The sequence below is a fragment of the Pelodiscus sinensis genome, chromosome 9 (assembly GCF_049634645.1).
Source record: "Pelodiscus sinensis isolate JC-2024 chromosome 9, ASM4963464v1, whole genome shotgun sequence".
Taxonomy (NCBI): domain Eukaryota; kingdom Metazoa; phylum Chordata; order Testudines; family Trionychidae; genus Pelodiscus; species Pelodiscus sinensis.
In genome coordinates this window covers 29,690,346-29,706,035 of record NC_134719.1, presented here as the reverse complement: position 1 = coordinate 29,706,035, position 15,690 = coordinate 29,690,346, and the positions used below count along the sequence as shown (strand labels likewise).

At 40.8% G+C, this 15,690-nt stretch overlaps 1 protein-coding gene across 1 annotated transcript in view; it reads left to right on the top strand.

The window, feature by feature from the left end:
- LOC102457264 (vitellogenin-2-like) overlaps nucleotides 1–15,155 on the top strand; it is a 40,035-nt gene extending 24,880 nt beyond the window's left edge. The window contains exons 24-35 of the mRNA XM_025183180.2: nucleotides 455–505; nucleotides 674–775; nucleotides 2,683–2,895; nucleotides 3,000–3,142; nucleotides 4,350–4,488; nucleotides 5,314–5,449; nucleotides 7,723–7,909; nucleotides 9,446–9,540; nucleotides 11,603–11,700; nucleotides 11,786–11,945; nucleotides 14,253–14,414; nucleotides 14,850–15,155. Of these exons, the coding sequence (XP_025038965.2) occupies nucleotides 455–505; nucleotides 674–775; nucleotides 2,683–2,895; nucleotides 3,000–3,142; nucleotides 4,350–4,488; nucleotides 5,314–5,449; nucleotides 7,723–7,909; nucleotides 9,446–9,540; nucleotides 11,603–11,700; nucleotides 11,786–11,945; nucleotides 14,253–14,414; nucleotides 14,850–14,965 (1,602 nt within the window). The 3' untranslated portion in view covers nucleotides 14,966–15,155. The remainder of the gene's footprint in view (nucleotides 1–454; nucleotides 506–673; nucleotides 776–2,682; nucleotides 2,896–2,999; nucleotides 3,143–4,349; nucleotides 4,489–5,313; nucleotides 5,450–7,722; nucleotides 7,910–9,445; nucleotides 9,541–11,602; nucleotides 11,701–11,785; nucleotides 11,946–14,252; nucleotides 14,415–14,849) is intronic.
- Nucleotides 15,156–15,690: the final 535 nt, after the last annotated feature.

Here is a 15,690-nt window from a genome sequence, read left to right as displayed (position 1 = left end):
AGTAGTAATAATGTAACTTTATTCACTTTATTATCATAAATCAGGACATTGTGCATTATGAATTAATAATATGGGGACCAATTCTGCCCCATCACAGGAGTAACTTCATTGATACTCACATAATTGAGGGCAGAATTAGATGCAGAGTCCAGTGGCACTAGTACAATTTACTCTTACTTTGCTTTTATACATTAGCTGAAACTAAAAGCATATGGAGCACAGGGCAAAGTAATACAAATATATTGTACAGGATTGCTCTCTGCCATCCAGGTGATAGACTAGATGACCTAATAAAGATCTTTTATGTCTCTAACTTCTGAGATTCTATGACTCACTCAGATTTTGAGTGTTGTTTTTAGTTCATTACTGAAATTCTTATTTTGCCATATTTTGGACTTCACCTTTTTGTGAGCAGTAACACAAGGCAGTTTCTTCCACTTGTTTATTTTCACAGGCCGATCCAGAAATTTATCAGTATCAGTTCACATCGGTACACACAAAACAGGTACATTTTCTGCTCTGTGCATTTGGGGCCAAATATTGGTTTCACTGACTTCAGGGGGATCAGGATTTCATCCAATGAGAATAAGAGTTAAAAATAACTTGTGGAACAGCTTTCTGTGAACTGTCTTGGTAAGTCACTTGATTAAAGATGATTCATCAATTGTTGCAGTATCCAAGAAAGAAAGTCCCAAGCGGCAGCAGTAGCTCTTCTTCCTCCAGTTCCAGTTCTTCTAAGAGTAGTGATGAAAGCAGCTACCAAGCAAGTGCTCAGGTGGGTATATTCAACAAGAAACCAAAGCAGGTGAAAACTTTGTCAACATGTATTTCCATGGATTTCCATCTATTGTAAGGTTCTTATACTAGTAAAGAAAGCTATAATTAGTGAGTTATTATATTAAATAATATAGAACCTTACAATATATATAACTCTTTCTTGATAGTATAGAGGTAGTGTGCCTTGGTTTGTCCTTGAATATCTTACAATCATGTCCAATGAGGATGGGATAAATGAACCTAATCTAATGTAATCTAATGTAATCTAATCTAATCTATGATTTGTGTGTCTGTCTGTGAGTCTATCTTTCTGTGTCTGTTGTGTGTCTGGGAGTTTGTTCAAGAACTTCTCCTAAACGGTAAGAGCTAGGACTGACAAATTTGGTATGCAGCTTCCTCTTATCATAACTTAAAGCAAGGCCATGGTATGGTTGGGCCAGGAAAATGGGAAATGCTAGGAATGGGACTGTTTTCTATGACATAGAAAGGGAGAGTCACAAAAAGGAGGGACACGATTCTGTGACGTTAGGCCACTGGGAGTAGCGAGCTGCCAGGGAAGAGTGATAGTGCAGAGAACTCACAGGAGGCAGCCACACCACCAAGAGAGTGGTCAGCAGAGCTGGGGCTCCAACATCTTTCCTGCCACTAGACCAGTTAAGTAGTCCCCCTGCACCAAACCCCTTCCACTATGGGCTTTGGCCACAGCCCTGGAGGAGTGAGGAAGACCATTGGTGGCCATGAGGCCAGAGGGAGACAGAGAGTCCCTGGTGGCCAGGGGCAGACAGAAGGTCCTGTCCTGAGCCTCTTCTCAGCCCCCAACCCTCACGCTCCCAGCCTCCTGCTCTGCCATCCCCACATTCCCAAGGATCTGCCCTGACTCCTGCACGTCACACACCACCAGCCCCCTGCTTGAAGGGCCTGGGCAATGCCAGATAAGTCTTCTAGTACTAGGTATGCTTATACATGATGAACAGTGAGTAGACCCACTAAATAAATGGGACCACTTGTGAGGTGTTAGTCAATATGTATAAAAAAAGTATCTAAATCAGGCCTATAGCAATTTCTGGTTTGTACTGCCACAGATGGCATCCTGTACTGGTTAGGTCCTGATTCTGCTGTCCTGATATTTCAAAATGCTTTTCTCTTCAAGTATTTCCATTCGTCTCAACAAGGCCTGGATAAAATTTTCAAAAGCAACAAAGTGATTTAGGAGTTAAAGTCTTACTTTCAAAAATAATGTAAACATTTAGGAACCTATGTTCCCCTGAAAGTTAAGGGAACTAAAAGACTTTTGAAAATTTTACTCCATGTGCATAGCCAGGCACTACACAGTGTAAGCATAACAGACAGAATCTGGACCTTAATAAATATAATATATTATCTATGCAGCATAAATCTGGTAAAGTGATCTGTTTGTTGACATAAATTATTATGGTTTTAAAAGTAAGAAGGCAGTTTATTTTACTAAATAACTTCAAGTTTGTTATGATGAGAATCTGGTCATGAGCTCTTTGATTTTATTAGGAGTTTTGAAAGAAATAAGAATGCAGGATCAGTCCCAAAGTTTGTTATTCTAAAAGGTCTGTTCTTTGTCAGGTCATGTTCGTAGTCCATATTTCCGTTTGGTACTGAAATTGCTTGTGTAAAAGATTTTTTTCATTATTGTTTTACTTTGAACCTGTTCCCAGGGAAGTCAATGGCAAAACTCCCAATGACTTCAAAGGAACTGGATTATGTGCTTAAAGGATTTCACTGTATTTCTGTATAGGATCCTGCTGAGAACTATACATAACATGTTTTTTTAAAAAATAAAGACCATTCCTTTAACAAATATTAATGTATCTGACATTCTGTGTAGTTCTGTATTTTTAAAAAATGCTCCAAATGTTTTTCCTGTGACTTTAGCCTACATTCTTGGGAGACTTTAAACCACCAATGCTGGCTGCTATTCTTCGTACTATTCGAAATGACAGAAAGCTGGCAGGTTTCCAGCTTGTGTTGTACACAGACTTACACTCCACCAGACCCAGAATACAAGTATTTGTGTCAAATATCACAGACTCAAGTCGTTGGAAGTTCTGTGCTGATGCTTCAATAGTAAATTCCTACAAAGCAGCGGTAAGATTCAAACATCATCTGACCAACAGCAAATGTTTTATATTGAGATGACCATGTTTTTAGATTTGAAATTGAAAATAAAAAGTAAATATTCTCTCTATTAGGGTTATCTAAAATGGGGCCAAGATTGCCAGGACTATAGGATTGCTGGAAAAGTTGAAAGTGGCCAATTTGCTGATTACCCAGCTGCACAGATTAAGCTAGAGTGGCCTAAAATTCCTTCAAGAATCAAACTGGCTGTAAAATGGTGAGATTTAATTAATTGTTTTTTGAAATCTAAATTCTTTACTTTTTTACATCATAATCCAACTGGGAGAATGTATATGTATATGCAGCAAAGAACATTCAGCATTCAACAAATATATGCAAAATCCTGCAGTTCCTACACAAACTATACTCCTGAATCTGGAAAATTCTGTAGGATCAGAACACATATTGATCTCTCCTATTTATTTAATCTCCAGGTCTCTTTTGTCTGATGTAATCTCTAGCATGAGTCTCTCTTAGAGCAGCACAATAGGTCCATTTAAAACACAAGACTCATTAATTACTAATTAGAATACATGACTGTATCAGTGATTATAAGAAAACTGTACATTGCTATTCAGAATAGGTTTCTCTTATGGGATTGCACTGTAGGTTATTTTTCAGTATTGTCCAACATATACACACACAGATAATAACTTCTCTTGGTACTTGAATACATAAATGACACAAGGGTACATGTTAGTTAGACACAGTGAGATAGTAGCTGCCTGGCTAATAGATTACCACCAGATGCTTGAAGAGAATATAGTTTTGAACTAGATCAGATTACTTGGATAGGCTGATATTTTCTCTTGCTACCTAGGTAGAAACCGTCCAATGGAAATAAATACCTGGAAAATTCTGTTACTTTATGTATTTTTTTCATGTACAGTACCTGCCCTTATTGTGGAGAATGAAGAAGGGATTGATTATAACAGAGCTCATTCTTATTCTTTTGGAGACAACACTTGTTTTGAGGCAATTATTTTATTGCTTTTTTAGGCCCCAAAGCTGTAATGGGAACTGATGATGAGGTGAGAATCCAATTGAGCATAAGGGCCAAGCTAGTGGATCCTGTTAACAATATTGGGGCTTTAATAACAAACTGTCTGATTTTTAGATGTGTAATGGGTTGGGGCTTTGAATGTCAGTATTGAATGTCTTTAATGCTGCTTGGCAGTCCCATCCTGGTTACTGCCTGCTACCTTGTGGGCTTCTAAATTCAGTTCCAATTTTCAGTGTTCTGTTACTGCTCCCTCTCCTGCCCTGCTCAGAACCGCATGCCAACATGCACTGCTATGTGTCCGGCTTTCTCGCTACCAGATGCCAGAGACAGAATTCACTTCATTATGAGTGTTTCAGTATGAATGGAATTTAAATAAACTCTTCACACAACAATCAATTAAATCCCTTATTCCCTTTTCCAGCTTTTATTCATTAGTTCCCGGAGTTGCATACATGTTTGGATTTTCCCAAAGGGAACAGAACAATCCCGCTCAACAGGCTACTCTGGTTGTGGCTCTAACGTCTCCAAGAACCTGTGATCTTGTTTGCAAGCTACCTGATGTAAATATTTTACTTAAAACAAAAAAAAGATTTGCCAGAGAAATTTAGCACTCGTGAAATTAAAGGTTAAGAGTTTTGTCTTGCTACACAAATATTTTTGCAGTTTATAAAAAAATAGGAATCAACTCCCCATTCCACACTCTTTGAGCTTTTACATAATTTTGTTTTATAATAAATATATCTTGTAATTGACTTTACCCTACACTAATGGATAAAAAACAAATCAGCAAATGAAACAGAACTCCTCCACAGCTAGCATAACAAATACATAAACGAACAGCTAACTAATAAAAAACAGTTCAGCCTTCTGAGTACAGCCTCCACAAATCCCCAGGAAGAAGACAGCATGCTTGGAAGGTTGGAAAATCCAGACTCTGGAGGGCCAAGAATGGGGAGAACAAGTTGAGGCCTCCTGACAGATAATGTCCTACCCACAACCCTTTTAAACTGTTATAGCTCCAGCCTAGGGCTTCTCTGATCTTAGCTGTGATAGTATAGATCAGGAGAGTTTGTTTCTTCAGTAAACAGGTCCCAAGTCCTTTGGGCAGTGGACTGTGGTATATGTTTCCTCAACAAGCTCCATTAATGAACCTTAGAGGTAATCTACATCACCTTTTTTATTCCAGAGACATCATATGTGCCACCCTTGCAGTCATTTTGTAGTGTAGACAAACAGGGACTTCTATGCCTTTCCACTTGTGATCTAAATATATTCCTATCAGTGAAAAGCTAATGTATGACCAGCCCTTTTTGAATATTGCCATAAGAATATTGGCTTTGCAGATTTTTGGCATATTTTTAATCCATATTCTGATTCCTTTTCAGCTCACAATTTATAATAGAGATGTTAGCCTTCCACTGCCAATCCCTTTAGATCCACATATATCAACTTCAGTGATACAGTATCCTGCTTGGAATTTCTTCACTAAAATACCATCCTCAGTCATTGAGAATCTTAAAGGTTAGTAAAACATCATCTTCAAAGGCATACACTTTGCAGACTCTGTCAATATCCTCATGACTTGGAATTGTTTTACATTTATTAATAATAAATTGAACTGCAAACAAAAACTTTACATCTATAATCAAAGTGATTGAGGTTGCACAGGTGCAAATGAGAGCGGAATTTGGCTTGATGTACCATACATTGTACTAATGTTTAAAAATATTCAGATCCAGGTCAGAAATTAGGGTTTGATTCCTCACATTGACAACAGTGAAAAACACACATTTACCCAAATTTGCATATGTCATCTGTGTCAGAGTCATTACAGGCAGTCCCCGACTTACGCGGATCCGACTTATGTCGGATCTGCACTTACGAATGGGGCTTTCTCGCCCCGGAGGTCGAGGTGGCGGATTGCTGCCTGCGAGCTCCAGGGCGAGAAAGCCCCGTTCGTAAGCTGCTCCCGGTGCCCCTGGTCTGCTGGAGACCGTCTCCAGCAGACCAGGGGCACCGGGACTGAACCCGCCGCTGCTGCGGCTTCAGTCCCGGTGCCCCTGGTCTGCTGGGGACCGTCCCCAGCAGACCACAGGCACCGGGACTGAAGCCGCAGCCGCGGCAGGGTCCCTCGCCTCTGAGAGTTTGCCAGAGCAAATCCTCAGAGGCGCGGCACCCCGCTGCCGCTGCGGCTCTGCTCCCTGTGTCCCTGGTCTGCTGGGGGGGGGGGGGGGGCGCAGCTAGTGTGCCCCCCCCCAGCAGACCAGGCTTTTGTTGTGGACCCTGGGGCAGAGCAGCTGGGGCGCTGCCGATTGGTCCTGCAGCGCCGCTCTGGGCACTACTGGACCAACCCGGCAGCACCCCAGCTGCTCTGCCCCAGGTCCTGATTCAGCCGCTGCTGGTCAGTTTTAGCAGTGGCTGAATCAGGACGTCTGGGGCAGAGCAGCTGGGGTGCTGCTGGGTTGGTCCAGTAGCGCCAAGGAGCGAGGAGCGGTGCTACTGGAGCAACCCAGCAGCACCCCAGCTGCTCTGCCCCAGGCGTCCCCAAGTCAGCCGCTGCTGAAACTGACCAGCGCTGACTACAGGAAGCCCGAGGCAGAGTTGCTCTGCCCCAGGCTTCCTGGAATCAGCCGCTGATCAGTTTCAGCAGCAGCTGTTTGGGGTTCTTAAGTTGAATCTGTATGTAAGTCAGAACTGGCGGTCAGTTTCAGCAGCGGCTGAATCTGGACGCCAGTTCCGACTTACATACAGATTCAACTTAAGAACAAACCTACAGTCCCTATCTTGTACGTAACCCGGGGACTGCCTGTATCTTTTTAGAATCTTAGATAAAATTAGATCGTAATTTATGACTAAGATTTTCAAGTGACCAGTCATTTTGATTGCCTCAGTGTTTGGGCAACCAGCTTTAGCTTCCTTAAAAGGCCCCCGAAATCACTTTTGCAAATCTTGGCTATAATTTCACCTGCTTTTGTTGTGTTTTTAATGGTTTATCTTTTCAATAATGAAGTATTAAGGAGCCAGTTGTGTGATTCTTTCTCGGCTAAAATTTCAACGAAAGGGGTAAATTATATTCTGGTGTAAATTATATTCTGGTGTAAGTGGGCACAATTCATCTAAAGTCAGTAAATTTGTATCATAGTTGAATTTGTCCCAGTGTGGAAGACTGCAGAATTGGCCTCTACATTTGTTACAAAATTTTAATAAGAAAGCATAGGAGTCGATTACGCTAGTGTAAACCCACTGGGACAAATTCCCATGATACAGCTTTATTGAAATCAAAGCTGATTATAGGAAAATTTCTGATAATGACATTTCAGTAAAAAGTGGAGTGGGGAGAATTCTGATATTCTGTGCATTTTGTTTTATATTTTTTAATCGATAAACCCATGTAAATTGTCAATAGTCTATCATGAAATTCCATCTTCTGGTGCTACTCCTCCAAAGTCAATGATATGGTAATTTTTATTAACAAAGTGGGATAAATTCTGCTATCATTTACATCTCATAAAGGCCAAATATAGAGGATTGCATCAGAGGAAGTAAGAGCAGAATTTATCTCAAGCTGTTTGTATTGGTCATATTTTTGCTCATTCAGGTGCTGAGCAAATACCAAATACTGCTCTCACACCTGAGCCAATATGAAACCATTCAGTGCAATGAAGTTACTTTGAATTTATGCTGGTATTGACAAGAGCAGAAACTGACCTAGAAATTAAAAAAAATAACAATTGCTATATTAGAATACCGAAAATAGAAAAAAGCTCATTAATGATGGGCTTTTTTTTCCCCAGGTCATTGTTCAGTCTCCCAAAATATGATCACAACCTTCAATGAAGTTGAATTTAACTACTCAATGCCTGCAAACTGCTACCATGTCTTGGCGCAAGATTGTAGCCCAGAATTGAAATTCCTGGTGATGATGAAGAAAGTGGACGAGTCTACTGATCTTAAAGCAATCAATATCAAACTTGCCAATCAGTAAGTAATTCCAGAGAATGTGGCAATTAGATGCTAAAATGATTAAGGAAATCTGAGGACTGGAGGATTAATGGGGATTAGTAATGGTGTAGGGCTCATCCAATTACTATTGAAGTCAATGGATAAACACCCAGAACTTTACACCTGTCCTGCAGGTCACTTTTTAAAATGCAACTCGGGTTTGTACTAACTAAAAATGTTGGCAGCTGTTCATTAAATTATGTGAAATGAGTTGGTTGTCTCAGCCCAGTTCTTAGGGATGGGTGACAAGTATTGCCGTTATACAAGTTAGCATCCTGCTTGGCAATCTCAGCAGATAGGACAAGGATTGACAGTAGATGGAAACTAAATGACACTTTCATTTTAGAGGAGATCCCTTTTGGGGCCTAATGTTCCACATCCATTATCAAGTCAATTTAGGACACCCACTGTTTTGTACTGCTGCAGCAACTGTGCAGAGTTGTACACTGTAATAGAAAAGTTTGCTATTATAATGTCTGAATAGTGGTGTACAACAAAAAGCAATATGGGAGAGTTGTCCTTTTTTTTCCTTGAAATGTAGGTGGTCTCTTTTTGTTGAATGTAAGTTGGGGCTGCATGGGAAAGTTTGCAGTGTGTTTATGGCAAAATAAAAGGTTGCAAGCTCTGAAGTTATTGGTCTAGCACCTTTTGCATTAGGGAGGTTCTCTGAAACTGTGGAGCCTTTTTCCATTTCCTGGTTATTTCAGGCATCCTGGAGGAGTTCCTTTGGACAGCATTCACTGACTCCTTGTACTCAGTTGCAGAGCAGTGGGTGCTGTCCAAGGTTCTCTGCTTGCTGTCTCCATATAGTGCCCACATTTTATATCTTTGACCTGAACTTCCATTCCTGCTTTTATCATTTTTGTCCCAAAGTATTCATGTATTTTCTGTGTCTTGTGGTCCTTTTCTCACCTGATAGGGGGAACCTTTAGTTTGGTGGGCTCTGCCTACTACTGCCTAGAATTCAGACAGGCTAATACCTTTCAGGGATGGTGAACTCATTTGTTAACATCTGAAAAAATAAGTGCATCTTCATTTTTACTGATCATTTTCATCTGTGAGTGATAATTTAATACGGACACAGCATGATCTTTTATTTTGCAATTCTTATTCAAAATTCTTATTTAAACTATTATCAGTAGTGTGACATGATTTCTAAAATATTTTTGGAAACGAAGCTGTTCATGGTAAATATAATGTCTAAATATAATGTTAAGACATATCATTTCAGGGGAAAATACTACAATATACATTATTGTCTGATAATCAGAGATATCATAATTTTGCAACAGAGAACCCAATTCTTCTGTGGAATGTGGAACATCATCAAATCACTTTAATTATTCTAGGAGTTTATTTTTTAGCTCCAGCAGAATGCTGGAATGGGTCACTTTAGGGTGGTAAGTAAAATCAGGACCTTGCAGGGTCAGAGGTACAGTGTTCACAAATTGTGAGTAAAGTAGCCCAAAAGAAAAGCATTCTCTTCATTAACTCATTTTTTCCCTGTTTTTAAAGTGAGATTGACATGTATCCTGAAAATGGACTCATCCAGCTGATGATCAATGGTGTTCAAACCCCAGCAGAGAATCTCCCATACACATCTAATTCTGGTAAGTGACACAGCATATGTTTATATTGCATTAATCGTTCCTGCTATATACTTGAAGAAGAAAGAGTGAGAACCACACTAGTCAGATTAGCCCCATAAATGTTGCAGCAGTATTTGAAATAAAACCCAACAGTATTATCAGATTCATGGCTGGGAAATAATATTTTATGAGCATGGTTCTGCAGACTTCTCTTAGGTTAAAATTCACTGTGTTCTGGCAAGCCACATTAAGTCCCCCAGCACTACTTAAGAATTGCCTTCCTGGTAGAGTGGGGGACAGACAGACCATGATTAGCCTGTGCAGCCTCTGCATGCCACATTTGCACTGGCTCCATGTTAGCTGTTGTAAAGGGCAGCAAAAAAGATGGGCAAAGAACAGGGACACTGGATCTGCATAAGCTTGTGCCAAGAGTTGTACAGATAAAATGGTTCCTTTTGCTTAGCAACTAAAAAAAAAACCCTCAAAATTGTCATTTGGGCAAAATAAAACATTTCATTCAAACCAAAATATAAAGGATTCAAGCATTTGTAAAAATTTTTACAAAAACCCATTTAAACAAAACTTTTCACTTTGAAAATGTTGAAAACGAATGTTACGATTTTTTTTTTTTTTTTTTTTTTTTGGTGTGAGGAGGGGTTTTCTGACCAAAACAGTTTGCAAAACTGACATGTATTTGTTAAATGTTTTGGTGAAGCCAAGTCTGAATGTTTTGTCAAAAATGGTTTATCTAAAAAATTATCCAAGCCCTATGGACAAATGGAGTAATGTAATTGCAGCAGTGACAGTACTGCAGTATCTTGGCTAAAGTAGGCTGCATCTACACTGCAACATTATTTCAGGATTCTGAAGTATCCCAAAATAGCTATCTTGCATCTTAACAGCAAGCCTGTTATTTTGGGCTCACTATTCTGCCATTCCTGTAAACCTCATTCTGAGGAGTAAGGGACATTTCAGAATAGTGGGTTATTTTGAAATTTGGTGCTGTGTAGACAGTGCCAAATTACGAAATAATCTATTTCAAAGTAAGATTGAAATAAGAAATGCAATTTACGTAGCTCAAATTGTGTATCTTATTTTGAACTTCAGTACAGTGTGGACATAGCCATAGTGGCCAGTATGTGGGGCAGGGAGGTGTTGTCAAGTGTCTCTGGGACTGCCAAAGTCATTAATTTTCTGCATGTCTGGAACTCAGGTAATTGGCACAATCTGATCACATATTTTTAATGGTAGTTTCTAATATTCATTTTTTTCTAATTTGGCTGTGTTTTTTGAAGGACATAATGGCTCACTTAAACAGTTACAATGGATTGTATTGATGTTTAAAAATATGATTTTCTGCAAATTACATTAAAAAATAAGCGTCTTTCTGTGTAATGCAGCCACAAGAACAATGTTACAACATGCCATTCCTTTCCACAAGAAATTGTTGGCATGATAGGAATTGCACAGTTTGACAGAATTCAGTGTATATTCTATAAAGCAGTTACTCTCAAATTGATTTAAGATATAATTATTACAGTGTTATGCCCTGATCCTGCGATTATGTCTCCTGGCAAAGACCCTCATTGGACCTGCTTGTAGTATCAGAGCCTAATTTGGCACCTTTTCTTCACTGGGGCTTTGTACATGAGCTGAGGTCTTCATTAGCAAATCGGATTATAAGGATTGAGGTCTTAGGGTAGCGATGGGCAACCAAGAATAGGGAGCGGGCTGCATGAGTGGCTCTCTGTCACCGCAATGGGCTGCAGCAGCCCACAGCCCACTGGGGTTCCACCTGCAGCCCCCGTATGTTCACCCCCAAGTGCCTCTTGTGCTCTGGGGCACCAGAGCCCTGCACTTCCTACTCCTCCCCTTTGCTCCCAGCACTTTCAGAACTTTGAAAATCAGAACTTAGAAAATCTGCTCCTTCTCTCTTCTAGAGTTTGAACACCACCCACCACTGTCTTAGGAACTTGCCCAATTAAGAGCCTGATCCAAATGCCATTGAAATTAATGCATGACTTTTATTTAAAAGTTGGATCAAGCTCTAAAAGAGTAACCTTTTTTTGCTGTTATGTTGCAGATGCATATATGCTGATCAGCAGTGAGAAGAAAGGTTTGTCAGTAAAAGCCCCCGAGTATGGCATAGACAAACTTTATTATGATGGACATACATTTAAGGTACAGTAGGTTTTTTCCCTTCACTGCTAGTGTTTTCATTTTTATAATAAATACTTAAGCTTACCTTTGGTTTGTTTTCATGAAGATTCAAGTTGGTTTCTGGATGGCTGGAAAAACATGTGGTATTTGCGGAAAATTTGATGGTGAGAGTAAACAGAAATATCAAATGCCTAGTGGATATGTAGCTAAAGATACAGAGAGCTTTGCTCATTCCTGGATATTTTCAGAAGAGCCTTGTGCTGGAGGTATGAAGAATCTAAATATATTAGTGCTATTACCATGAGTAACAAGTGAATAGCTACATTATTTATATAGATATATGTCCTATACTGGATTCAAGTAGAGGTGAATAACAGAGTACAGGTTGTAGCTCTCTTACTCGGGACTTTCTGGTCCAGCAACTGTTCTTGGGCCACAGAGCCCAGGAGTAGGGAGGTTAGCCATGGGGTAGGAGTGCTGCTGGGGAGCTGGCGACTCAGCCGAGAGCCCTGTGTCAAGGAGGGGGAAAATGGTGCAGTGGGGACTTCTGGCCCCATCAGCCAGTCAGTAATGGGGGTCTGGCAGCAGCCATGGAGCTTTGTCCTCAGCCTGCAGTGGCCAGGCAGCCTGACTCAGCCACAGAACCCTGGCCCTGAGTGTGGGGCCCTGGCTGTGAAGCCCTTGCTCTGGCCTCGGTGCACCGGACCCAGCAGCGGTCAGGTAGCTTTCACCACAGCCAGCCAGGCAGCAGCAGGGCTGGGTTGGAGCCCTAGCTGGGGGACAGTGCTTCAGCGGGGCCCCATTAGGGGAGGGACCTCCCCAGTCCAGCATATCCCCTTGTTCAGGACGCATCAGGTCCCAAGGGTGCTGGACCAGGGAGGTACAATCTGCACCTGCCAATCTGCTGTTAGTGCAAGCTTTTCACCATTAAAGTGATTGGCGCTCACAAATAAAAGAAAAACTTAAAAAACAATTGAGTCTTACAGCAACTTAAAGACTAAAAAACATGTAGATGGTATCATGACCTTTCGTGGGCACAACTCACTTCTTCTTCAGACTTCTTCTGCAAGACTATTCATTGTTTTTTACATTTTTCCAGTTACAGACTAACTCAGCTACCCCTCTGAAGTGAAATAAAAGAAAGTACATTTTCTTGAGATTAGTAGTTCATTGCACGGTCTTGTGTTGTTGCACTGAGAAACCAAGTTAGTTTGTATTGTGCTACTACTAGAGGGATGTTTATGTGCTCAATAATATTACAGTAAAGTGCTCCTGCCTCCCTCCCCCCCCCCCGAACGCTGGCTCTGCCGCTCCCATTGGCTGCATCTACAGGCAGAGGCAATACACAGTCGCTTAGCCTCACATCCATCTAGGACAGCATAGACACATTACTACTTGTGGAGAGCTACCTGTGGTGAGTGGCCCTTAGATCAAACACCCCAAAATGCTTCCCAGACCCCAGCCTCCTGTTCTGAATCTCCTCCTGCACCCAAACTCCCTCCCAGAGTCCATGCCCTGCATCCCCTCCACACCCCAAACTCATACCCTCTCTCGCACTGAACCTCTCATTGCTGTTCCTCCACCTAGGAGCAACAAACATATCATTGCTTCTGAGGAGCCATCCCAAAGCTAGGTCAGAAGCCTACCAGTCCCATGTCAACCGAACTCTAAACTGGACTTTCTATGAAGATTGGAAATACCACTTTATAGTGCTCTCCAGCTGGTACAGGGCTGGATAACACAGCTTTTATTGTAAGAAGTCAGAATGGCCAAAGGGGCTGTGACATGGAAAAAAAGGAATGTAATTTGCCTCAATTTGAACAGCATGTAGTCAGGTTATGGTGCCAGAAGCAGGTCAGGCATGTGCAGGACACTTGCGCAAAGGAGCAACCTTACCCTATAAATAACAACACCTGCCCTGAGCTGTCTTGCTCTGTGACTGCAGGATGCCTCTTGTTACACACATAGGCTGCGTCTAGACTGGCATCATTTTGCGCAAATACTTTTAACGGAAAAGTTTTTCCGTTAAAAGTATTTGCGCAAGAGAGCGTCTATACTGGCATGTGCCTTTGCGCAAAAGATTTGCTTTTGCGCAAAAGCATCCGTGCCAGTGTAGACGCTCTCTTGTGCAAGAAAGCTCCGATGGCCATTTTAGCCATCGGGCTTTCTTGCGCAAGAAATTAACTTGCCTGTCTACACTAGCCCTCTTGTGCACGAATACTTGCGCAAGAGGGCTTATCCTTGAGCGGGAGTGTCAGAGTATTTGTGCAAGAACCACTGATTTTGTACATTACAAAGTCAGTGTTCTTGTGCAAATACTTGCGGCCAGTATAGACAGGCGGCAAGATTTTGCGCAAAATCATGCCAGTCTAGACGCAGCCATATAGTTATTGTCCTATTGGCATTCTTCAAAGCAGGATTTAGTGCCTGATTCTCTTTTCTTTTATCACTGATCTACTTTGATCAATCACTGAATCATCTATGTAATACTCAGTTGTAGCTGGGGAAATGTATATACTATTTTTAAATATTTTCTATATTTTAAAAGCTAATAATGATTTGACTTCCTGTAGATTGTAAGCTGCAGCGCACACTCATCAAAATTGAGAAGCCAGTTGGTTTTGAAAAAGTGGCCTCAAAATGCTATTCAGTGGAGCCAGTTTTGCGTTGTGTGAAAGGATGTTCTGCAATCAGAACTGCTTCTGTCTCTGTTGGCTTCCATTGTGTGCCAGTTGGTAAGTTACAAAAACTACATACCTTTTCAGGGGGTGTCATGTATTTCTGATTGTTAGACTCTATGAAGACTTAGCATCTCCTACCCACCAACTATGGGATGAAGTACACCAGTTCAGGCTACAGCCTCCTGTGACATCATTATTCATGATCTTCAAAGAACTTACTAAAAATCTTCAAAACAAAGGAGAGAGGATGGGGCCTCATTGAATTCAGTGAGAGTTGTACCTGCATAAAGACTGGTTCCTACAACTTTTTTTATATTGCTTTGGCCTGTGGTTTTGAGATGTTTTATTTACTCTTCAATTAATCAAAATGCAGATTATGAAACTGTATACAGTGTAATTGTGGATAATTTATCTGAATTAGCATTTCAAATCCTAGAATGTTTGCAAATAATTTTCACATCATTTTTCTCCCCCCAATTTTCCTTTCAGACTCCACAGCCAACTTTGATGAAGACCAGATAAGGTTAGACAAGGCAGAGGATTTGGAGAACGTAGTTGATGTTCATACAATGTGTTCCTGTGAACAACTACAGTGTGTAGCATGACACTACATTTCACCACTGCTAGTGATGTTCTTTTCTTTGATGTAAACATACTTGTTCTTGGCAATCATAGGCACACTACTTTGTTTCAGACAGTGAAGAAAATACTGAATTATTTTATAAAACGATTTCTCAATGTAATTTTGTAAGATTTTGAAAATAATTCTGGATACCTTTAATAAATATTTCTACTTTAAAAACAGTTGTTCAGGTTTATTTTTGCCTATACAAAACTATTTTGTCACAGAAATAAAACAGCGCATTACTTATTGCACCATCCAGCAACCTTCAGCAGTCATTTAAGGCTACACTTTTAAAAGTTGCCTCCATGGCCCAGTCCTGCAACTGGCACTATGCAGGCACCTATTCATGGAGTGCCAATCACAGGACGGGGGCCTATTTCGTGAGTCTCTGTTTTAGGGTAATCAACTTTACACATACTAGGGCTTTTTATCAGTGCTAAGCACATACATTTCCTATGAGCTTATATTTGTGTTTACATATTTTCAAGACCTGTAAAAAGCAGGCCTGGACCACCAAGCAGTGTTCCCTTTAAGCTGTGTGCTTGTGGGGCCTTGCTGCAATTCAAATGCCACCCAGATGATTAACATGCCTTTGTGCACACACACAAAAATTATTCTGCACATGGATGGAAAAGATTAGAGGGAACATTGCTCCAGGGTACCAATAATGGAGCTAGCCAAAAACCAGAGGTTATGAAGACTCTG